The 25,942-nt window shown below is 43.0% G+C and overlaps 1 protein-coding gene across 4 annotated transcripts in view; it reads right to left on the bottom strand.

The window, feature by feature from the left end:
- LOC111949887 (cell adhesion molecule 1) overlaps positions 1-25,256 on the bottom strand; it is a 179,865-nt gene extending 154,609 nt beyond the window's left edge. For all 4 annotated transcript variants that reach the window (XM_023967220.2, XM_023967222.2, XM_023967221.2 and 1 more), the window contains exon 1: positions 25,159-25,256. In XM_023967220.2, the coding sequence (XP_023822988.1) occupies positions 25,159-25,234 (76 nt within the window). In that variant the 5' untranslated portion in view covers positions 25,235-25,256. The remainder of the gene's footprint in view (positions 1-25,158) is intronic.
- Positions 25,257-25,942: the final 686 nt, after the last annotated feature.

The following is a 25,942-nucleotide window of genomic DNA, read 5'->3' as shown; positions in this document are numbered from 1 at the left end:
TTTTACATATCAAAAACCCTTATACAACACCGATATGAATAGTGAAATCAAAAACAAAAAAACAACAACCATCAATGCATTTCAACATTGTTATTTTATTGTAACATACATTGTAACATTGTTACTTTAGTGCAACATGTATTGAAACATTAATATTGTAACTTTATTGTATCATTTGAACTTGTACTTTAGTGCAATATTCATTGTAACATTGTCATTGTGACATTTTAGTGTAACATTCACTAACAACTGTATAGCAGTCGTGTGATTCATTCACATTGAACATAAAGGTAACATTTAGGATAGAGGTAGCCTGTAGAATATGCATTCAAGTAGAGGCCTACACTGAACAAAATAAAGAAAAATATATATATTATACACATACATACATACATACATACATACATACATACATACATACATACATACATACATACATACATACATACATACATACATACATACATACATACATACATACATACATACATACATACATACATACATACATACAGACATACATACATACATACATATATACAATAGAGGTAGGCTTCAGAACCAAGTGCACGATTAGTTTGTGCATCACTATTTTGAACTACGATCAGTCAGACCACAGTATGTCTTGAATCAATTGATCCTCTTTTCCAAAAACATTTCAGTCATTTTGATTGTCTTTTTCCCTATTTCCCTATTTCCCTATTTTATTTTCTTCCTAGAGTCCGTTGTACTGCTTCTCCTCACCCTTTAGTGACTTTTCAATTTTTATTTTATTGTGTTTTTCAGCCCATTTTCATTCGCTCTACTGTCCGTGGTATATCTTGAAGCACTCAATGTGCAGTGGCGCTTTGCATTTCTCACATGCATAGCTAGTGCGTTTATCACAATGACGATGTCTATGGAACCGGTACATCGTATTGATTGTTCAGTAAGAAGCTTTGTCATATCTTGCCTGATCTTCAACAGTAGCAGCCAGTAGAGATCTCCTTCTGTGGCTCAGTGGTTTTGTGCCAAACTTTTGCATAAGAGACTGTGCCACTATCCATGAGAAGGTGAGCAGGTTGATGGTCCCTCTGTAAAATAAATGGCTGTTTACAAGTGCATTGTTGAGAGACCATGCAAAGATGGGCCACCACCACTTCTTAGACCTGATGGAGATATGGTATCGTGAAACCTGTAGGTTGTGAAGTTCAACACCACCCATGTGCTCATTGTATCGGTTGATGCATTTTGGTTGTGGGACTTTGTCAAAAGGCACGTCGCTCCTTGTTCCATCTCTTGACAGAGGTCTCACTGTATTTCTCCTCCATGTTTGTTGCCACTGTGACAATGTTATTGTCTTTCTAACGGACCAGCAACTTGTCTCCTTGGGTCAGAACCTCAGAGGTTCCCCGGGGTAACTTCATGAAGTCCTTCTGTGGCTTGAATGGGACATCAAACAGACGATTTTGCCTCATCGCTCCAGAGCTCCCATATCCTCTTTTTGTAATTTCATTGAGGAGTGCAAGCGAAGTGAAGAGGTTGTCATGAAGGAACTTGCAACCTTGAGGCACCTGAGATTGCTCTGCAACACCAAGAACGACACTGGGTCCATGACCCAACCCAGTCACAGGGAGGAGAGTGTGGGGTGGTGAGGAGTAGGTCATCATCACTGATAACGTTGTTCCTGTCATGATCAGTTTGCATAGGTTCAGCATATACATTCAACAGCCTGGCCGGCAAATGGCCTGTCTCCCCCTCAAAGTCCATATCTGACCCATCGCTTTCACAATCTCTGAGGGATAACTGCAATGTTGCACGCCTTGTCTGAGCAGTCACCTAGATCCAACATATTCAGAACTTGACTCAAAGTGAAACTACAAGAAATAACCGAGTAGAAAGTTAGGTAGAACAAGACCTATGTATGTGTATAAGTATGTGTATACCTAGATGCACTGCGTTATCCCGCCGGTCACTATTGTTGCCGTCAACATGTTTACTCATTCTATGACCTCACTGAACAAAGTTGAGTAATTGCAAATGCATATATCAATACTAGACACCTTACAGATGATGTGTACCAAAAATCTTTGTCCTATCTTTATGTTAACATACTTTACTAACCTTTTGTTTGGGAGCTTTGATGCAGCCATCCTCTTCTCATGGTGCAACCAGGAAGTAAACAGCTCTGGTCATGTGACAATTTACACTAAACATGTGACACTGCACATATTTCATTGCAACCCTTTATTATTCCAATATTTGCTGGAAATGCATTGATACGTCATTCAGTAACATTTTTAGAGCCTTATAACTGAAAATGTTTTTTACGGTCACTATTGTGACCGACGGGATTAAATAGGTTAAATCAAATCTGTCACAATAAGTTATGAAAATACTAGCACAGATAAAAGGGGAAACCCAGTGTCACGCCCTGACCATAGATTGCTTTGTATGTTTCTATGTTTTGTTTGGTCAGGGTGTGATGTGGGTGGGCATTCTATGTTGTATGTCTAGGTTGTCTGTTTCTATGTGTTTGGCCTGGTATGGTTCTCAATCAGAGGCAGGTGTCAGTCGTTGTCTCTGATTGGGAGCCATATTTAGGTAGCCTGTGTTTCGATTTCGTTTTGTATTGTATTTCACGGTGTTATTTTGTATTTCTTAGTGTTCAGTTATTAAATCGAATATGGACACTTACCACGCTGTGTATTGGTCCAATCCTTGCTACTCCTCGTCAGACGAAGAGGACGAAACCCGTTACAGAACCACCCACCAAACAAGGACCAAGCAGCGTGGTATCGGGCAGCAGCGATCTCCGGACTCATGGACATGGGAGGAGATTTTGGACGGTAAAGGACCCTGGGCACAGGCTGGGGAATCTCGCGCCCACCAGGCAGAGCTGGAGGCAGCGAAAACTGAGCGGCGGTGAATGAGGAGGCAGCACGGCAGCGCGACAGGTACGAGAGGCAGCCCCCCCAAAAAATTGGGGGCGGCACACGGGGAGTGTGGCAGAGTTAGGCCTAGCCCACTCCTCGTGCATATAAGCTGAACGTTACTTGGCACAGCACCGTGTATGCGGTATTAAGCGCACCGGTGTCGCCAGTACGCGTCCATAGCCCGGTGCGCTAAGGACAGCCCCCGAAAGTGTCATGCGAGTGTGGCATCCATCCAGGGCGTATGTGCCTGCTCAGCGTGTCTGGTCTCCGTACGCTGTTCGGTCCAGGTATCCGCGCCGGCTCTGGCGTGCTATGTCTCCGGGCGCTGGATGGCAGCGCGTCCTAGCTCGCTCTGCTTGTGCCGGGCGAATGTGGGAGTTGAGCCTAAGGAGAGGTGCGCGTAGTATGCACTAGATCTCCAGGTGCTTACCCACAGCCGGTTCAACCTGTGCCTGTCACTCGGGAGGCCGGGCTTAGATAGTCATCCCCTGCGGGAGTGGTCGCAAGAGCTGCGCACCAGAGCATCCAGTGCTCCCCCACAGCCCGGTGCTTCCGGTGCCTCCCTCCAAACACAGCCTCCTTGTAGGTGCTCCCCAGCCTGTGGGTCCTGTGGCAGCCCCATGCACCAGGCGTCTCTCCGTTCCTCCTTCCAGGTCGCCCGTCTGTTCCATGAGCCGCCCGTCTGCCTGAGCCGCCTGACACGCCGTCAACCAGAGCGCTTCACATACGAGGCGCCTGAGCCCCTTCAGCACCAGAGGCCGCCTGACCACCACACCAAAGCCACTCAGTCCAGAGGCACTGAGCCCCCTTCAGTCAGGACGCACTAGCACCGCCTTACATCAGAGGCGCCTGAGCCGCCCCTTTCCAGGCCTCAGCCCTAAGGATCCGCCTGGAGCCGCCTCGTTGCAGCGCCTGAGCCCCCTTATCGAGCTCGGACGCCACTACAATACGGCACTCGTTCGCACGAGCACTGCCCTTCAGTCGCGGAGGCTGCCCGCTCAGTCCTGAGCTGCACCTCTAGTCGGAAGCTCCCCTCATCCAGAGGCGCCGCCTCAGTCCAGAGCGCCCCACATCCAGTTGGTGCCCTTACAGATCCCCAGTCCCAAGATCGGCGTGAGGGTCGCCGCTCCAAAGCACGGCACCTTAGAAAGGGTGAGACATGGGGAGGGGGTGGGGTCCGAAGTCTCCGCCAGAGCCTCCACCGTTCCCTGGGGCGACAGATGCTCCTACCCAGACCCTCCCCTATAGTTCAGTTTCGCCGATCCACACCTTGGGGGGGGGGGGGGGGAGGGGTACGTCACACGCCGCTGACCAATAGATTGCTTTGTATGTTTCTATGTTTTGTTTGGTCAGGGTGTGATGTGGGTGGSCATTCTATGTTGTATGTCTAGGTTGTCTGTTTCTATGTGTTTGGCCTAGTATGGTTCTCAATCAGAGGCAGGTGTCAGTCGTTGTCTCTGATTGGGAGCCATATTTAGGTACCCTGTTTTTCTTTGTGTTTTGTGGGTGGTTATTTTCTGTGTCTGTGTTTCACCATACGGAACTGTCTCAGTCGTTTGTCAGTTTATTGTTTTTGTTCATTGTTCAAGTATTCTTATTAAAATGGATACTTACCACGCTGCGCATTGGTCCTCCTCACCTCATTCCAACGACGAGCGTTACACCCAGATAGTTCATAGATAGAATAAAATAGAATCTGTCACAGAGTGCACAAAGTTTTGTAAAATTGGCCCTTTGCCAAAGTTGCAAAAAAATTGCATTGTTTAGAAGGAGTGCAAGGGTGAATTGAGTTATTGCACATGCGCTCCTCACAGAGTAGCCGTTCCCTAATGGAAATATGCAAATACATGTTAAAACACGCCAATTAGATCTTGCGAGCTCGTGCTTGGCTCTGCCCACCTCCTTGCTTGTTCTGCCCACTGTGCTTATTTGCTCCCATTGTAAATGATGCAGATGAACTATCTTGGGTTAGTTACCAGTATCTTTGGGAGTCGACTACTCTGGTGATAGCAGACCTCAATCTCCACAGTGGTAGGTTCTGGACAAACCTAGAACTACTCGAGTTAGAAGTGATATGAAATGCTCTGAAATGACATACAAAACCAGACAGCATAGGTAACTGCTTTCATCTGGTTTAAGTGACAGAAAGACACGTATCTAATCTAGCATGTGATGTCAGTGAAATAACTGAAGGATCAATGAAAACAACAAGACATGTTGATTGATGTCGGATCGGGTAAATGGAGCCTGTATCTCTGGTACGTGTCAGAGTCAGGGACATTATCTGACACCAGAACCCACAACACTATAGCCTTGTCCTCTCTCACAAGTCATTACCTCTGTATGGCGAGCCGGCCATTCCAGCCCACAGCCTGTTATGTGTAATGAAATTATTTAATTACAAGTCTGGGGATGACTCTGTGTCTTAAGCCCTCATTATCAGACAATGCACATTGGTAGGGAGCTGGAACGTGGCACATATGTAGCACATTAAAGGCTAAATGGCGGTCTCTCAGGTCTCTCAACAAAAAAGATCAAACAAAATGGCATTACAGATCATTTTTAAATTATCATTTTTATCAGCCAGACGGCAGACATGAAATGAAATAAAAAAGATTATTCGTTTTACAACCAAAGCAACTTTGTCCTTTCAAAGATCCTTTGTGTTGGAGCATCTTTTTTTAAACTTCATGAATAAAATCAACTGTTCAAATCTTGGTTTCCTTTCTGCTGTGCTGAGATAGCGTGGGAAAGAAAGAGAACGAAGGTCAATTTGGAACAAAGAATTTTCTGAGTTGATTTAACTGCTGGGTGATAAGGTGGCCTAGATACTATATATTTGATGAGGCCAGATTGGGAAGTTTGCCAGGCATTTTGGCTGCACCTGCTAAAAACTGGAAGAGCCTTATTGCAAACAGACTTGAGAGGGAGGCAGCAGACAGTAAGAGTAGTCTAATATATGAAACCTGCACATCCTGATGTATTACACAGTGACAACCCTCACAGCACTGAATACATTTAAATAAATGCAGATTTGAGATTTAAGATGACACCAATGTGTCTGTCAAAGTGATTCACAACTACATTCAAATTAACAGTATTTCATAACTTTGGAGTAAAACAAATAGTGGGTTGGTGAAATTTCAGAAACTGATCTGCTTCAAATGTATTTCAAAAGTTTTCCAGGTGTTTTGTCGCTTTTATATTGTTTGTTGTGAAATGTACTAGGGACTACCATATATTTTACCATTTAAAAGTCAGGCTTGAAGGAACAGAGTGATTTGCTTGTGCTCTTGCATCCATGATATGGTTTCCGAACCATGCCTTCCACACTACTTGAGCCTATTTAGATTATGCAAAGCTTTCAAAAGTTTGTTGAAAATCACTCTGAAAAAAAGTCAAATTAGAAAGTTATAGCATATGTAGAAAAATATGAAACCATCTACTTAAATACTAATGGGAACATTCAGATCCTGTCAATGTTGTTCAATCAGACGTTCAAAGACGTTCAATCATGTTTGTTTGTCACGGTATCACCAAACATTTATTGGAGAAGAAAACTCAGAACAAAAAAGAAAAGCCTAAATGTGAAGTGGTTCAAATTATTTGGCCTAGAGGGCAGCCAATTAAAACATGTAGAGAAAGAAAATATTTTTTTAAATACCCCCCTTGAATTTAAATGCTCCTTAAAAAGTTATTTTTGTTTAGTCAAGCTAATTGATTCATGACAGCAAGGCAACACAAATCACTCAGAGTTTCAAAGTAATAACTATTTACATCAAACTTCATGTCACGTTCCTGACCTATTTTATGTTATTTTTGTATATGTTTAGAGGGTCAGGGCGTGAGTTGGGGTGGGCATTATATGTTTTGTGTTTCATTGTTTAGGTCACTTGTAATTAGCCTTATATGGTTCTCAATCAGAGACAGGTGTTTGACGTTTTCCTCTGATTGAGAACCATATATAGGTTGGCTGTTTCACACTGTTTGTTGGTGGGTGATTGTCTCCTGTGTCTGTGTCTATGTTGCACCATACGGGACTGTTTCGTTCGTTCGTCGTTTTGTGTAGTCATTTTCCTGTTCGTTCGTTCTGCGGTACATGTAAGTCCTTACGTTCAGGTTTGTCTACTCCGTTTGTTGTTTTGTTTAGTTTTAAGTGAAGTTCGTGTTTTCGTCTTTACTTTAATAAATAATATGTCAAATCACAAGTCTGCATTTTGGTTCGATCCCTGCTCCTCCTCTTCGTATGAAGAGGAGGAGGAACGCCGTTACAGAATCACCCACCAACAAAAGATCAAGCAGCGGTGTAACGGGGGGAAGGGACAGCGCAAGAAGGAGGAATGGACATGGGAGGATATTTTGGACGGCAAGGGTTGCTACACATGGGAGGAGATTCTGCTGGTAAGGATCGCCTCCCATGGGAACAGCGGAGGCAGCTCGGAGAGCGGAGGAAACCGGAGAGAGGAACAGGCGTTATGAGGGGACGCGTCTAGCACGGAAGCCCGAAAAGCCCGTGAGTACTACCCAAAAATTTCTTGGGGGGAGGCTAAGAGGTAGTGGGCAAGGGCAGGTAGGAGACCTGCGCCCACTTCCCAGGCTAACCGTGGAGAGCGGGAGTACGGGGACACCGTGTTACGCAGTAGAGCCGCACGTGTCTCCTGTACGTGTTCATAGCCCGGTGCGGGTTATCCACCTCCCCGCACTGGTAGGGCTAGATTGGGCATTGAGCCAGGTCCATGAAGCCGGCTCAACGCGTCTGTGTCCCCAGTGCGTCTCCTCGGGCCGGCTTACATGGCACCACCTTACGCATGGTGTCCCCGGTTCGCCTGCATAACCCAGTGCGGGCTATTCCACCTCGCCGCACTGGCAGGGCGACGGGGACCATTCAACCAGGTAAGGTTGGGCAGGCTCAGTGCTCAAGAGAGCCAGTACGCCTGCACGGTCCGGTATTTCCGGCGCCACCTCCCCGCCCCAGCCTAGTACCAACAGTGCCTACACCACGCACCAGGCTTCCAGTGCGTTTCCAGAGCCCTGTTCCTCCTCCACGCACTCTCCCTGTAGTGCGTGTATCCAGTTCGGTGCCTCCAGTTCCGGCATCACGCACTAAGCCACCTGTGCGTCTCCAGAGCCCTGTAACCACTGTTCCTTCTCCCCGTACTAGTCCTGATGTGCGTGCCCTCAGCCCGGTACCTCAGTTTCCGGTACCACGCACCAGGCAAAGAGTACGTTTTGAGAGTCCAGTGTGCCCTGTCCCTGCTCCCCGCACTAGCATGAAGGTGCGTGTCCTTAGCCCGGTGCCTCCAGTTCCGGCACCACGCACTAGGTCTACAGTGCGCCTTATCCGGCCAGAGCCATCCGTCTCCCCAGCGCCATCTGAGCCATCCGTCTCCCCAGCGCCATCTGAGCCATCCGTCTCCCCAGCGCCATCTGAGCCATCCGTCTGCCCGGAGCCATTAGAGCCGCCCGGCTGTACCGAGCCGTCAGAACCGATAGTCAGTCAGGAGCCGCTAGAAGCCCATTCGTCAGACAGGATCTGCCAGAGCCGCCAACCAGACAGGATCTGCCAGAGCCGCCAACCAGACAGGATCTGCCAGAGCCGCCAACTAGACAGGATCTGCCAGAGCCGCCAACCAGACAGAGAATCTGCCAGAGCCGCCAACCAGACAGGATCTGCCAGAGCCGCCAACCAGACAGGATCTGCCAGAGCCGCCAGTGAGCCATAAGCGTCCAGAACCGCCAGTGAGCCATGAGCGTCCAGAACCGCCAGTGAGCCATGAGCGTCCAGAACCGCCAGTGAGCCATGAGCGTCCAGAACCTCCTTACACTTCAACAATATGATCAAACAAGTCCACAGAAAAAACATTCCTCTCTCAACTCAATAGACTCCGTCCTCTTTCAACTGAACTCTTGTGACATAACATGTGACTGTCTGCTTGTCCACCTGAGAACTAATAAGATGTGAACACAATAATCCAACTTTCCCAATACCAACCCAATTACCAGAGTTAAGACAGGCCTGCTCTCAAGCTGGGGAAATTAGCCATAGCTCCTCCAACAGAGCCTTTGTCAAACAGGCCCATCCTTTCCCTTCCTAACTCAACTATCCTCCTCCCTTCTCCTGCCTGCTCAACCACAACTACTTTATGCTAAATAAACCATTTACATCTCCCACTGCAGCAGCACAGCTTATCTACATTTTCCAATAAAACTTCTAAATTGATGGATGTCATCTTAGTGCTCACAGGTCATAACTCATGCTGCTTTCTAATAAAACTGTGTTGCGCTGTTATTAGGTCTAGACGTGCTATTCTTTTCAACACCATCCCAAAGCCTGTCCTATTTTCCTTTATTGATATCTATTTAAACACCAGCAGAGTTAGCCTTCCTCTGAGGCATGCTGTATACACATGAATCAGAGGATCAGGCTTTTGAGGTGAAGGAGAGTAAATTCTCATTTGAAGTATAGACTGACTGCACAAGGAGCAGACATAGACGCTTTGGGATGGGTCCTTGTCGGACCACTGAGCATAAACAAACATAATGCATCATGTAAATATTACACAAACACAAACTCTCTGACCTTACTGTACAGCACTTGTGACTTTTTGTAAGGTGTTTTTAGTTAACACATAGTATGTAATAGTGTTTTCAGATACCAGAGATGTCCCACACTAGCCTTGGACTGCCTACCATTCCAAAATGTCCTTAATGTAAAATGACAGTCACTGTCATCAATGAGACAACAAATGAGTCCAAATAGCCCTGTTGGTGAAAACTATTTCCCATTCATTCTGTTTTAGGCCTGTGTGAAGAGAAATCAATGGGCATGACTTGGTGAAATTAAATTAACATTGTGGAGAGGCCTCAGTGTTCAGGATGAATAAAGGACATGTCAGGTCTGGAGAAGAGGAGGATGGAGGAGAGGAGGAGGAAAGGAGGATGGAGAGTGCTTATTACCTGGGACAATAGTTACAGAGGGACAAACATCAAGAGGAATGGTGATATGAGCAGGGAGAGTTTGCAGCAACTTGTACAGTATGATTGTTTTGATGTAGACATTCAATTAAACCCCCACTGCAGACAAAGCTAATTGCTCCTGTACAGCAAAAATCCATCCTGTGATTAAAATGTAAATGTTTTTTTTTTATCAATACATTTTAATTACATTCAAATGTGGTTCAATGTGACAGAATAAAATGTACAGAAACAATTTGATTTACTGACAGTGCAAGTGCCGGGTCTATGTTATAAGTTGCCATAAACACTTAGTCATCATGATGCAACCTTCAAATAAAGACTAACCATGTATTTTAGTTAGCCTATACTGTGGCCAAACGAGTTTGTTAGCCAATCGAAAATTGCAATGAGTGACAATAAGGTGAAAGACTGAGCTGCAGTAGGAAAACCACCAAGCAGGATGGGAGAGTAATTCATTAAAAGAGGACTAGTAAGGCTGTGGTATGGAGTGTCCATAAAATGGTAGGCATATGACACCTGTACCACTGAACAGACTAGATAGTTTGCAGTGGGCTCGCTTTCCATGTTAAGTACAAACAGTCTGCCATTTGGCAGCCCATGGATGAAGCCCATATTTCCTCTCTAATACCTGTCATCTTAAAGGGTAGCAATGTGACTTTGAGTTTTCGCCTTCCATTAACTATATTGCCTTCCTGTCTCGCCGTCCCTCGACAGACAGAGCACTGGACCAAGAATGAGAAGTAATCAATGGGCTGCTGGTTTGGGTGAATTAATATTATTGCTTGGGTTGCACAGTCCTGATTCAACTGACAATGACGGATTAGAGGTGTGTGAGGGAGAGTAATTAAGATGGTTCTTAAGTCAGGCTGATAACTCAAAGAGGCTGACGCCTCAGGCTTGCAGCACACTACTGTCAGACTGCAAACCCTCTCTCATGTAAACATCAGAAATATGATCTTATACCACACAGTATACGACCTTGAGAAATGATAACAACTTCTAGTTGCGTACACTGTTGACGTGGTCCTATATGACCCTATCTTAATAAGATTTCATACAGGCACATCATGATTGCTGCATTGACGTCATAGAAGGCCCCGTGCTGTTGTGAGTGACAACTCTTGAGGGAAATTCTACGAAATGCATTTGAAATACATAATATTCCAAAGCAAATATTTTTCCTGGACTAGCTATTGCTAAGTGTTTAAGCCCTTTACCACTGGAAAACAATTAAAAGGAAGAGGGTTATGGCATAGGCCTACAGCAAGTAAACATTTACTAATGACAGCATATAATGTGTTCAAATACATTATATCATGTATTCTAATAACAAGAGGGACAATAACTGCTTGTGACATTTTATTGACAACATTCTTCAAAGTATGCTTTAGACCAGTGGCAATGCTACTTCAGATACCATTTACCTGAAAAGGCTTCCGTGAAGAGGCTTTTTACATTCTTCGACATAACTTATTTTTTTCAATTTTCATTGACCAATTCATTGCTCAATGATCATGCTAGAACATAAAGGATGTTATAAATGTCTGAGTAAAACGGTGAGTAGTAGGTCACGGACCAGAAAATCAGTTGCTTGACTGACTAAGTTGCTAACAGACAGTTGCTAAATGACTGTCTATAAGGTGAAGTAACACCATTACAACATGCAGATGTTGGATGATGAAGTCAGTAGGCAACAAGCAGTCATTACTAAACCCCCTCGTCTCACTGACTCCTCCAGTAGACTAGTTTAGTGAACTGGGCAGGGTTCCAGAGGACAACTGATTCTGATGGCAGGTGGGACATCCCACCGTTGCCCTCCAAAAAAATCCAGTCACATCCAGCTGTGAAAGTGGATAAAGTGGCTGCCATTTGACTCAATCTGGACGAAAGTATCTGCTAAGCAAACCACATCACTTAACCATGGCTGATGGGGAGTGACTGCAGCATGACTGTTGATGCGTGGAGGGCAGAGCAAACAGATGTTGATGAGTCTCACCCATTTACTTCCTCCAATGAGATAAGTTATGAGACAATCTGATGACCTGGCATTCTTGAGTATTTATCAGATCAGTTGGATATGGTATTCCCACTTACCCAGCCAGCCCTACTCTCCTCTCCTCTGGCAGCATCTGTACATCTATTGATCGGCTGAGTCTCTCGTTCAGAAAGCTGGATCTGTACAGATTATCGATTAGTAATTCTCTCCCTCACAGAAAGCTGAGGGCCTTCTGTCCTCCACATTGATCAACAGTTATCTAGTCTTAGAGCTGAGGATGCTTTTCAGCTGTTGTCATGGTTTCTGAATAGTTCCACCTCCTCTCTGTGAGGCTAGTTAAATAAACTGCATGCAAGCTGTGAAGTTTCCAAAAACATTTGTTTGTAAAATATAAACATTTCCGCCTGCAACTAGCTACTATTTACATTTTCGGAAACTCTGGACATGACTCTGTAAGTTTAACTTCTGAATGACTACACCCCTCTAAGACAAAAAATCCAAAGGACACTGGTGATACATGGACAGTGGATGGTAGGCAGATACATGTCTCTTGATAAGCTCTGTTCTATATAGGGTTGTCCGCAACAACAACAAAAATCTTGGTCGACTGAAATAAGGCTATAACGTAACAAAATGTGGAAAAAGTCAAGGGGTCTGAAAACCCTCCCTATGTGTTAAAATAAAATTAACTATATATGCATTGAGCTTGTTTGAGGCTTTACGCTAAATGTTTGATGACATAAGGCACAAATAACTCAAGAGGGAGCCAGACATCAAGATAACCAGAAGAAAAAAACCTTAACCTGTCCCAACCATCCTTTTCCGACTCCTACTGGCTTTCGCAGATTCTGCCGTTACTCTCCTGAAGTTGCCGGTAATAGGCTACACGAGGAGTCGGCAAACTTTCTCATGTGGAATGTCAATTTATCTTACAATTTCTACCAATCTGAGTGCCAGTTATGGTTTTCATGTGCACATTTACGTGGAACAGTTTAATTTAAATTATAATAATGTCTTCATATCTCAAAATCATGTGGTTAATCAAAATTCTATCCAAATCTAAATGAAAATTATACAAACCTAAACCTAACTTCTATTGCCATTACCAACTAAGTAAAAATAGCCTATAAAGCCAACAAATAAAAACATTTCAGCCTGCAGGTAGAAAATATCCTAATAAAAATAAATATCCTATAAATTACATTGGCTACGAATGGCCTGTCTACAATGAAGCTGAAACATTGTATCAACTATTAACTTGGGTTTAGCCTGAAGCTCCTTGCAACATTGTAGAAAATATTCTGGGCCCTCAGAGTTTCCAGTGCCAGTGAGCTCGGGACAGACACAGCTGTAGGCTATTTGAGCAAGGGATAAGAAGTAATCAGGTACACCTATTTTATGATGTTTCCACTGGATCAGAGCATGACATTTTTTCCTTTCACGGTGAGTGGTTATCGAAAGGGAGAGAGCTAGAAAGATTTTTCAAATACATTGAGGAATTATTGTCATTCTCAATGGACGTAAAAACAGACTTTGTTCGTTTGCTGTTTGAGGTGAAGAAAACATTAGTTTGAGAAGCTCCAGCTCATTAGTGGTGGTGCATTAAGCCAATCAGAAATATTATCAGATCCTCAAATGGGCACATTTATATGGCTACATTTACATGCCGGCCAGGTAGCATATAGTCCTACTTCCATACGTAATCAGGTATGCGTCCTTACTCAACATTGACAGGAGCGCTCCAAACAAAATACAATGACTAAATTGACAAAGCTCATAAATGGAATGAAATAAAACAAACTTGTTTCCCACAATTGTAGCATAGCTTGTGCCCTCTGCAAACAACGTGTCTACTCCAACATTGAGAACGGTAAAAGACAGGAATAATAATATATTGAATGCATTAATAGACATTACCGTAACCAAACAAACATTGTAGATTCTAAAATATAGGAATTACCAGTAAATATACTACTGGTGACATATGTAATGGGGAATTGATAGACACTAACAATCAAATGCAAACAATTCACACAATGAAGTTATGAAACAATGAATGTGCACAAATTGGCGGGAGAGAGCACATTCTGGAGAGAGACGTGCATTGTACATCTTAGCCACACTCCCCTTCGTCTTGGACTGTGCCATCCAAGCGGCCTCTGCAATGGATTAGTCTCAGCCTCCGCAATGTATTAGTTCACTTAGATAGAACGTGAATAACACAGGTGTCTTGTGTGCCATAATAAATATATACAGTTGAAGTCAGAAGTTTACATACACTTAGGTTGGAATCATTAAATCTAGTTTTTCAAAAACTCCACAAATTTCTTATTAACAAACTATAGTTTTGGCAAGTCGGTTAGGATATCCACTTTGTGCATGACACAAGTCATTTTTCCAAAAATTGTTTACAGACAGATTATATCACTTATATCACTTGTATCAAAATCCAGTGGGTCAGAAGTTTACATACACTAAGTTGACTGTGCCTTTAAACAGCTTGTAAAATTCCAGAAAATTATGTCCTGGCTTTAGAAGCTTCTGTTGTGGAAATTGCAAGATTATGTTATAATGCTTCTATTGCAGAATAGAGTATTCTGTTAACTATTGTGTGTGTGTTCTACTGGGGAGGGCCTCTATGAGGCCTCTAGCACTGACAGAGGAGATTTACGATGTCTTTGGGTGATAAAACCTAAAGAGCATTCCAGATAACATGAGGTAATGTTTTTGTGCTATACCGTACCAGGGTGAGACGGTTCCAGTTTGGAGTAGGAGGACCAGACACTGGTCTTTACAATGAAAACTGTTGACACAGCAGTTGCTGTCTGCTATGTATTATAGATACCTTTCATACAAATCTTAGCCTTGTGACCATTCTATGGATCTGTTGTTCGTCATGTAGGTTGAGAGGGGTGTATCTTGGCTATAAAAGATCTTTGTACTTTTGTGTTGTCACTTTTAATGGTTCATTAGAAATGGTGCATCATTGAAAGTCAGTGCTATTGCAAAGCTCTTATTATTAAAGATGTAGTTTAAGTATAACTCTGACTGGTGTGTGAAGTTTGTCTCTCTCCTCATTTGGTAATACATAAATTAACCACCACACTTCTGATAGGCTAATTGACACCATTTGAGTCAATTGGAGGTGTACCTGTGGATGTATTTCAAGTCCTACCTTCAAACTCAGTGCTTCTTTGCTTGACATCATGGGAAAATCAAAAGAAATCAGCAAAGACCTCAGAAAAAAAATTGTAGACCTCCACAAGTCTGGTTCATCCTTGGGAGCAATTTCCAAACGCCTGAAGGTACCACGTTCATCTGTACAAACAATAGTACGCACGTATAAACACCATGGGACCACGCAGCCGTCATACCACTGAGGAAGGAGACGCGTTCTGTCTCCCACAGATGAACGAACTTTGGTGTGAAAAAAGTGAATCAATCCAAGATCAACAGCAAAGGACCTTGTGAAGATGCTGGAGGAAACAGGTACAACAGTATCTATATCCACAGTTAAAAGAGTCCTGTATTGACATAACCTGAAAGGCCGCTCAGCAAGGAAGAAGCCACTGCTCTCAAACACTTTTTTGGTTACTACATGATTCCATATGTGTTATTTCATAGTTTTGATGTCTTCACTATTATTCTACAATGTAGAAAATAGTACAAAAAAAATGAAAACCCTGGAATGAGTAGGTGTCCAAACTTTTCACTGGTACTATATATATTTTCTTGGTCGGCCAACAGCCTATTGACCAAACAATCGACTAGTCGAATAATTGGGGTCCTAGTTCTGTATATGCTAGGGACTGTACGTCTGTGCCATGTCTGTTGATAGAGTATGTTCTGTTCTGCAGTAAAACTGTCCCATGTTTCCATTTATGAGGTGCTGTGCTGTGAGCCAGTGACTGGTCCACAGTCTCTCTTAATGGCGTGCTGTGACTGCTCCATGAGGCATACTAATGTGCACTCCATGCCCTCCAAAACAACAACATTGCTTCTTAATTTTCTCATTGCGGAAATGATTCGCACAGCTACAGCCAGGCAATGTAGACAATGCAGTGAGGACCCTCAGATCCAGGGCACAGAGAGAACAATGTCATATTCATACCAGCAGACACCACTCCTCCTCCTCATTATCACAGCACTGGCATAAATGAAGCACTCTGTCCACTCACTCATCAAAGGGCCCGCCACCAGTCCTTTACTGCTATTTGACTGTTTATTACACTTTAGTTCAACAGCCAATGTTGTTGTTTCGATACTATTTTCAGCATTCTTCATTCACTGACAACTCACTGTACTTTATACTGAAAATTCCGTTGACAAAAAGGTGGGAGGTCTGATTTGTATTCCATCCAAAAATAACTCTAAAGTGAATAGGATGTCAACAATTCCCCTCTCCCTGCCCTTTGACCTTGGCATTACACGTTTATTTAGCAAAAAGCTCTTTTACGGAGACAGAAAATTGTTGTATTGTGTTCCCCTGCCGAAGGCTTGAAGGATGGACTATGTATTAGTCCGAAATTACTCCTAGGATGCATCCCAAATGCAACCCTATTCTCTATATTGTGCACTACTTTTGGCACCCTATTCTCTATACAGCGCACTACTTTTGAAAAGTAGTGCAATATAAAGGGAATAGGGTGCCATTTGGGATGCATCCTAGGAGACTTGAAAAGCTATACAAGGTCAGTGATGGAGAGACATTCTGTAGGCACCAACAGACGTAGCCTATGGCCATCCCTTCTGACCAACTGATCTCTCACCCCTCTATAGCTGCATGCCTTCACCCAGTATGACTTCAAGACCAATACAACAGTGGAACCTCAACAAGACTGCTAATTATGCTGCAGCTAGATTCTCTGCTTCCCTTCACATTTTAACAGACGGGCTTATGTCAGAGCAACTAATGTTAAGTGCCTTGCTTAAGGGCACATCAACAGATTTTTCACCTAGTCGGCCCGGGATATCAAACCAGCAACCTTTTGGTTAAGAGCTTTGGGCTTTGGGCTCTTAACTTTTGGTTAAGAGCTAAGAGCTTTGGGCTCTTAACCACTAGGCTACCTGCCGCCATGTACTGAGGAGCAGTCAGAAAGAGCTCACTGAAAAAAGTGTGTGGACACTGGGTAGCTCTGACTGAAGCAGACAGAGCTACGCACACAGCTTGAAATGTGCTGTCTTACATCAGACAGTAGTGACTAGCAAAACTGCAGTAGCTGATTTTCTTATGGATGTCAACAGTGTCTACCGGATCTTCTCTCTTTCTAAAGTTGTACTGAGAAGAACTACAATGTCTCAGCCTTCCCTTCCCTAACTAAGAGTAACATCGGTTGCTGCCACCACATAAAGTAATGCCCTGCATTATCTAGCAATTAGGGGGAGGTTTATTAAGCAGAATCTAATGTAAATTTAATGAGCTATAAATTCAATTTCTTTAAATAGAAGAGTATATTATTGTTACAAAGGATGTAGTGAGCCAAATGTACAGGCAATGAAATATTTCACGAGCTGGCACATATCAAAGGGCCATTAGCTTCGGTGTCAAATTTAACTTGAAACAGGATAACTGCATTTCACCGCAGGTTGTGAGAACTGTGCAATTTTCCAACCACAGTGCCCACATGATATCAATGGTCCTGTATTTACTACTTATCATTCAAATCTGCTATGAGCATACAGAACTATTGAAGTGGACAGGATCAGTATCCTGGCCCCACAGTCAACAACACTGTTAAAACGCTGTATACATTATACGTGAAGAACACAGGACAAGATATTCTAGTAGATGCCAGTTCAGTTACCAAGGCCTGTGAAGGATGAGGGTGATGACTCAGTACAGAGACATAATACAGTACAGCAGCCCTGCATCACTCTGTTTCAAAGCCAAACCCTTCAACAGCATCTTCAATCACCATCCATGTCACACATAGAAAACAGTATGGCAAACATAAGCACAATAACAAGCGTACGTTTACTTTGTTTATCAGAGAAACACACCAAAAGCAGTACAGGCCTACTTAAGGCTCCATGACCGCTTCTATTGATCCATTTCACCATCATTCAGCGCTGATGAATGAGGTGGAGCTGACAATAAAGGAGCATTACGCAACCGTCTGAAATACGATGATCAGATCACAGCTGATATGTATTATAATAGAAGAACCTCCTGGAGAGATAGAGGGACCCCTTGGAGATAGAGGACCCTGGAGATAGAGGACCCCATGGGGAGATAGAGGAACCCCCTGGAGAGACAGAGGGAAAACCTGGAGAGATATAGGAAACTCCTGGAGAGATAGAGGGACCCCCTGGAGTGACAGAGGCACCCATGGAGAGATATAGGAAACCCCTGGAGAGATAGAGGAACCCTTGAGATAGAGGAACCCCATGGAGATAAAGGACCCCTGGACAGATAGAGGAACTCCTTGGAGAGATAGAGGTACCCCCTGGAGATAGAGGAACCCCATGGAGATAAAGGATCCCTGGACAGATAGAGGAACTCCCTGGAGAGACAGATTAACCCCCTGGAAAGACAGAGGAACTCCATGGAGATATAGAGGAACTCCCTGGAGAAACATAAGCACCCCCTGGAGAGATAGAGGAACTCCCTGGAGAGATATAGGACCTCCCTGGAGAGATAGAAGACCTCCCTGGAGAGATAGAGGAACTCCCTGGAGAGATATAGGAACTCCCTGGAGAGATAGAAGAACTCCCTGGAGAGATAGAGGACCTCCCTGGAGAGACAGAGGAACCCCCTGGAGAAACAGAGGAACCCCCTGGAGAGACAGTGGAACTCCCTGGAGAGACAGAGGAACCCCCTGGAGGGAAATAGGAAACTCCTGTGAAGTGGACAGGATCAGTATCCTGGCCCCACAGTCAACAACACTGTTAAAGCGCTGTATACATTATACGTGAAGAACACAGGACAAGATATTCTAGTAGATGCCAGTTCAGTTACCAAGGCATGTGAAGGATGAGGGTGATGACTCAGTACAGAGACAGAATACAGTACAGCAGCCCTGCATCACTCTGTTTCAAAGCCAAACCCTTCAACAGCATCTTCAATCACCATCCATTTCACACATAGAAAACTGTATGGCAAACATAAGCACAATAACAAGCGTACGTTTACTTTGTTTATCAGAGAAACACACCAAAAGCAGTACAGGCCTACTTAAGGCTCCATGACCGCTTCTATTGATCCATTTCACACTCATTCAGCGCTGGATGAATGAGGTGGAGCTGACAATAAAGAAGCATTATGCAACCGTCTGAAATATGATGATCAGATCACAGCTGATATGTTTATAATAAGAGGAACCTCTGGAGAGATAGAAGATCCCCTGGAGATAGAGGGGTCCCCTGGAGATAGAGGTATCCCCTGGAGAGATAGAAGATCCCCCTGGAGAAGAGGGTCCCTGGAGATAGAGGTATCCCCTGGAAGAGATAGAGGAACCCCCTGGAGATAGAGGTCCCTGGAGATAGAGGTATCCCTGAGAGATGAGGAACCCCTGGAGAGAAAGAGGAACCCCCTGGAGAGAACTAGAAAAACTGAGAGAGAACATCCCAGACCCTGGAGAGACAAGACTCCAGAGAAATATGAAACTCCTGGAGAGACATAGGAACATCCTGGAGAGACAGAGGAACTCCCTGGAGAGAACAGAGGAACTCCCTGGAGAGAGAATATGAAACTCCTGAGAAGACCATAGGAAACATCCTGGAGAGACGAGGAACTCCTGGAGAGGCAGAAGGAACATCCTGGAGAGACAGAGGAACTCCCTGGAGAGAAATATGAAACTCCTGGAGAGACATAGGAACATCCTGGAGAGACAGAGGAACCCCCTGGAGAGACATAGGAACATCCTGGAGAGATAGAGGAACCCCCTGGAGAGACATAGGAACATCCTGGAGAGATAGAGGAACCCCCTGGAGAGATAGACTATTTACAAGACGCTTTCAAAATGATTTGAAATCTTTATTTTTGTATCACTCCATATCAGCTATCTGAGCAGCTTACCAATCGCTGCAGCTGTACACAGCCCATCTGTAAATAGCCCATCCAACTACCTACCTCATCCCCATATTGTTTTTTGGGGATGAGGTAGCTCTTTTGCACACCAGTATTTCTACTTGGACATCATCATCTGCACATCTATCACTCCAGTGTTAATTTGCTAAATTGTAATTACTTCGCTACTATGGCCTATTTATTTCCTTACCTCCTTACTCCATTTGCACACACTGTATATAGATTTTTCTATTGTGTTATTGACTGTACTTTTGTTGATCCCATGCGTAACTCTGTGTTGTTGTTGTTTGTCGCACTGCTTTGCTTTATCTTGGTCAGGTCGCAGTTGTAAATGAGAACTTGTTCTCAACTGACCTACCTGGTTAAATAAAGGTGAAATATATATATTTTTTTTAAATTAAAAATCTTTCCTTTCAGATATTAACCAACCAGGCTTAATGTCAAATAAATGCCTGCCAAGCCTAGTCCAGCTAAGCAAGATCTAGTTAGACTTTGTGTCACGACTTCCGCCGAAGTCGGTCCCTCTCCTTTTTCGGGCGGCATTCGGCAGTCGACGTCACCGGCTTTCTAGCTACCGCCGATCCACTTTTCATTTTCCATTTGTTTTGTCTTTGTTTCACACTCCTGTTTTCAATCCCACAATCACCTGTTCATTATTTAACCCTCTGTTCCCCACATGGTTTTTGTGAGTGATTGTTTGTTGTATTGTGGTCCGTATTGTGTGGCCGTGTAAATTACGTGTATATATTTTGATTTTTGAGTAAAAGTGTTTTTATTACTCATATCTGCTGTCCTGCGCCTGACTCATCTCACCAGCTACACACAGACGACGTTACACTTTGCCCTTCTCTTTGGTGCTCTACTCTCACTATAAAGGCATACAGTTCCTTCAGAAAGTATTCAGACCCTTTGACTTTTTCCACATTTTGTTATGTTACAGCCTTATTCTAAAATTGATTAAATATAGTTTTTTTTCTCAGCAATCTACACACAATACCCCATAAAGACAAAGCAAAAACAGGTTTAAACAATTTTTGAAAATGTATGACAAATAAAAAAACAGAAATACCTTATTTACATAAGTATTCAGACCCTTTGCTATGAGACTCGAATTTGATCATCCTTGAGATGTTTCTACAACTTGATTGGAGTCCACCTGTGGTAAATTCAATTGATTGGACATGATTTGGAAAGGGACACCCCTGTCTATTTAAGGTCCCACAGTTTACAGTGCATGTCAGAGCAAAACCCATGCCATGAGGTCCAAGGAATTGTCCAAAGAGCTCCGAGACAGGATTGTGTCGAGGCACAGATATGGGGAAGGGTACCAAAAGAATTCTGCAGCATTGAAGGTTCCCAAGAATACAACGGCCTCGGCCAAACTGACCAATCGGAGTAGAAGGGCCTTGGACAGGGAGAGTGTCCAGACAGAAGCCACTCCTCAGTAAAAGGCATATGACAGCCCTCTGGAGTTTGCCAAAAGGCACCTAAAGACTCTCAGAACACGAGAAACAAGATTCTCTGGTCTGATAAAACCAAGATTGAACTCTTTGGCCTGAATTCCAAGCATCACGTCTGGAGGAAACTTGGCACCATCCCTACGGTGAGGCATGGTGGTGGCAGCATCATGCTGTGGGGATATCTTTCAGAAGCAGGGACTGGGAGACTAGTCTGGATCGAGGCAAAGATGAGCGGAGCAAAGTACAGAGAGATCCTTGATGAAAACCTGCCCCAGAGCGCTCAGGACCTCAGACTCGGGTGAAGGTTCACCTTCCAACAGGACAACAATGCAAAACAATGCAGGAGTGTTTTCGGGACAAGTCTCTGAATGTCCTTGAGTGACCCAGCCAGAGCCCGGACTTGAACCCGATCAAACATCTCTGGAGAGGCCTGAAAATAGCTGTGCAGCAACGCTCCCCATCCAACCTGACAGAGCTTGAGAGGCTCTGCAGAGAAGAATGGAAGAAACTCCCCAAACACAGGTGTGCCAAGCTTGTAGCGTCATACCCAAGAAGAGTTGATGCTGTAGTCGCTGCCAAAGGTGCTTCAACAAATCACTGAGTAAAGGGTATGAATACTTTAAAAAAATAAATTAGCAACAATTTCAAAAAAACTGTTTTTGATTTGTCATTATGGGGTATTTTGTGTAGATTGCTGAGGTTTTTTCTATCAATTTGAGAATAATGCTGTAACGTAACAAAATGTGGTCAAGGGGTCTGAACACTTTCCGAAGGCACTGGATCTAAATGGTATCCTACCAAGCCTGGTCAACTTTGTTCCTAACAATATGTGGGAGTTGTTACAGCTGTACAGCGTTTCTAGGTCAGCAAACCACTTGTTCTCCTCTCCCTGCATTTATTTATGCAACAAAAATCAAATAAATGAAAGATCTGCATCCATAGGTCTTTCTTGGCTTGGAATTTTTCTTCCCCACAAAAAATGCAATAATCTTCTAATCTTGCACCACTTGGGATATTGCATTGGAATCTATTGTGTATTCTGGAGGCATTCTGGCATTTAACACAGAGAGAGGTTAATTAAATGAATGGTGACAGAGAGTGAAGCTCTAAAATACAGTGAATGGTATTCAACCACTACTCAATGCAGACTACACTCCATTCAACAGTCCTCCATTGAAAACCTGTAGTTTACCATGTTACCTTCAGTACACATGTACAGTGCCTTCAGAAAGTATTCACACTCCTTGACTTTTTCCACATTTTGTTGTGTTATAGCCTGAATTTAAAATGTATTACATTTAGATTTGTTTTCACCGGCCTAAACACAATACCCTATAATGTCAAAGTGGAATTTTTTATTTTTACAAATTAATTAAAAATGAAAAGCTTAAAAGTTTTGAGTCAATAAGTATTCAACCCCTTTTTTATAGCAAGCCTAAATAAGTTCAGGATTGAAAATGTGCCTAACAAGTCACATAATAAGTTCCATGGACTCCCAAGGTCCTTCCTAACTTGGTTACCGGAGAGGAAGGAAACCGCTCAGGGATTTCACCATGAGGCCAATGATGACTTTAAAACAGTTACAGAGTTTAATGGCTGTGATAGGAGAAAACTGAGGATGGATCAATAACATTGTAGTTACTCCACAATACTAATCAAAATGACAGAGTGAAAAAAGGAAGCCTGTACAGAATAAAATAAATAAATAAACATACATCCTGTTTGCAACACACCATTAAAGTAACACTGCAAAACAAATGTGGCAATGAAATGCACATCTTGTCCTGAATACAACGTGTTATGTTAGGGGCAAATCCATGCTTGTAATCGTTAAGGAATGTGGAGTTTTTCAGGATAAAAAAATTAAGATGTAATGGAAGCTAAGCACAGGAAAAATCCTAGAGGAAAACCAGGTTCAGTCTTCTTTCCACTGGACACTGGAAATTCACCTTCAGCAGAACAATAACCTAAAACACATAGCCAAATAATACACTGGAGTTGCTTACCAAGAAGACAGTGTATTTTCCTGAGTTGCCCGATTTACAGTTTTGACTTAAATCTACTTAAAATCTATGGCAAGACCTGAAAAATGGGTTCTCTGCAATGATCAAACAACCAATATGACAGAACTTGAAGGATTTTGAAAAGAATCATGGGCCAATGTTGCACAATTCGGGTGTGGAAAGCTCTTAGAGGACGTACCCAGAAACACAGCTGTAATCGCTGCTAAAGCCTGGTTTCGACAAAGTGTTGACTCAGGGGTGTGAATACTTCTTTAAATTAGATTATTTCTGTATGTCATTTTCAATACATTTGCCAAAAATGTCAAAAAACATGTTTTCGCTTTGTCATTATGGGTATTGTGTGTAGATGGGTGAGAAACACAGGCTGTACCACAACAACATGTGGAGTAAGTATGAATACTTTCTGTAGCACTGTATTTCTTTAGACATTTCGCCTTTATTTTTGGATAGGCTTCTGAGCAACCAAACGGTGTAATCCTGTATAGACCCCGCTCACCCCCAAACATCCATCCATACACACACACCACACACACACACACACACACACACACACACACACACACACACACACACACACACACACACACACACACACACACACACACACAACACACACACACACACACACACCACAACACACACACACACACACACACAGAGAGACCTGTTGATTTTGCATTGCGAGATTTAAAGGCTACATATGAGCAGCATAACAGACCTGTAAAGAATGTTATGCTCATCATAAAAAAAATAATGTATCTTACAAATTGACTGCATATTAGCGACAAACCATGACGCGAAAAAATTACATTTTAGGCTACTGTCCACACTACAACACTAGCGTAAATGAAATGATTGTGAAAAGATCTTTCTGAGGCTGACTATATGAAATTATACTGGCGTGGTTCTGGACGTCATTTACCTTGTAGGCTAGTGCATGCACCGTATCAGCATATCAGTCTATGTAGCCTACAACTAACAAAAAACAGTCAGGCAGGTCATAAATTCCTTGCAATCCAACAACTCAAGAGATTTCTGGGTCCATCAGTATCCTATCCTATAATACGTAGACAAGCTCTAACTGTGAACCTGTATAATAGGATAATAGTAAGGAGGTGTTGTTGTGGGTAGGAGCCAATGCGCCCGAAACCTATTCACCGCAGCGGTGACATGAGTGCAGTTTACTGTATGTAGCTGCATTGCGTGTTTTTCAGCGCACTAAAGTACTAGAGTATAATAGGCATTCGAGTTATTGAACATAAATATTAGCCACTGTGAGCATTTGCAATACATTTACCCTGACCACTCTGTTTATGTTACACCGAGGAAACTTCCACTGGCAATTATGTGGAACATAGAAGTTAGACGTTACACTGTAGCCTATGTTATTTTTTATGAATGAAAATAGTAGGCTATTTGTTGATCATCTCATTTACTAATTTTTACCACTTTTGAGGTGCAGCATAGCCTACATAACATGCTACTTTCAGATTATAAAAAGGACTGACATGCTATCCAAAGGTCCCCAAAAAACAATGGCATGTTGTTTTGTATATAGGGACACGGGTTACAGCAGAGACTACATAGAAAACGGTGCAAGTTGAAGTAAGATCAAAAGAAGCTAAGTGAAGATGCTGAGATTTAGGAGAAGCTCATCGCGCATCGCGCACCAACCATTTCAAGTTTTAGGTATGTTCTTTCACTCCATGAGCTCAAACATTTTTGATGCACATGCATCATGAGTAAGTAATCCTACCTTTTAGAAGAAACGCCGCTGAAATCACGAAAACAGAGAGAGAAATAGTGAGAGATCCGTTTCCCGTGATCGCCATGTTGGACACCTGCTCGAGACTGGCGGCACTAAATCACCTAGAGACAGCCATCGGATGCGAGCGGAGGGAGGGCGCAAATAGGGACTCATCTATCAAATAACACAGCGTGATTTTTAGAGTTACTTACATTATGTTTTGCATAATTCCACCCATAGTTCAGTATTTGGGATGTGTGATTTGTGGCAAATGTCAAGTTTAAGCTAAAATAAATATTAAAATTATGTAAACTGTATAGCCTATATGCATGAATTATCTATGTTGTTAATTATTCCTAGTCCAATTAACATTTAATCGGTTATTAAAAATACGTATTATATAGTACGTTGTTATTTTCTGTTTTGTCTTTAGGCCTAATATTGATTGAATTTGCTGTCTATGCTAAACCTCTTATTCAAATGAGTTTATTACTAGTTTCCCTATGATACGAGCAGTAATGTGTCAATAACAGTGTTTAATTGAGCTGTTTCATTAGCTGTCAGAATGTCTATCACAATCATAGATCACGGTTCAGAAAACATCGTGCAGTTATAGTTTGTTTTATCAGGTAGTAGGCTACCTACACAGTTTGACATTAACCTTCGTCACTCAAAGAGCGCCCCCTACGTTATACCCTGAGCGAAGCAGTTTGTAGTAGGCAGTATCCCTATAGGCTACACTATATGGGTTTCAGTTTTAAATTTTGTCAATGCATTTGTGTGTGTGTGTGTG

The sequence above is a fragment of the Salvelinus sp. IW2-2015 genome, linkage group LG22 (assembly GCF_002910315.2).
Source record: "Salvelinus sp. IW2-2015 linkage group LG22, ASM291031v2, whole genome shotgun sequence".
Classification (NCBI taxonomy): Eukaryota; Metazoa; Chordata; class Actinopteri; order Salmoniformes; family Salmonidae; genus Salvelinus; species Salvelinus sp. IW2-2015.
The sequence above is the reverse complement of the archived record's forward strand: the minus strand, read 5'-3'. Positions and strand labels throughout refer to the sequence as shown.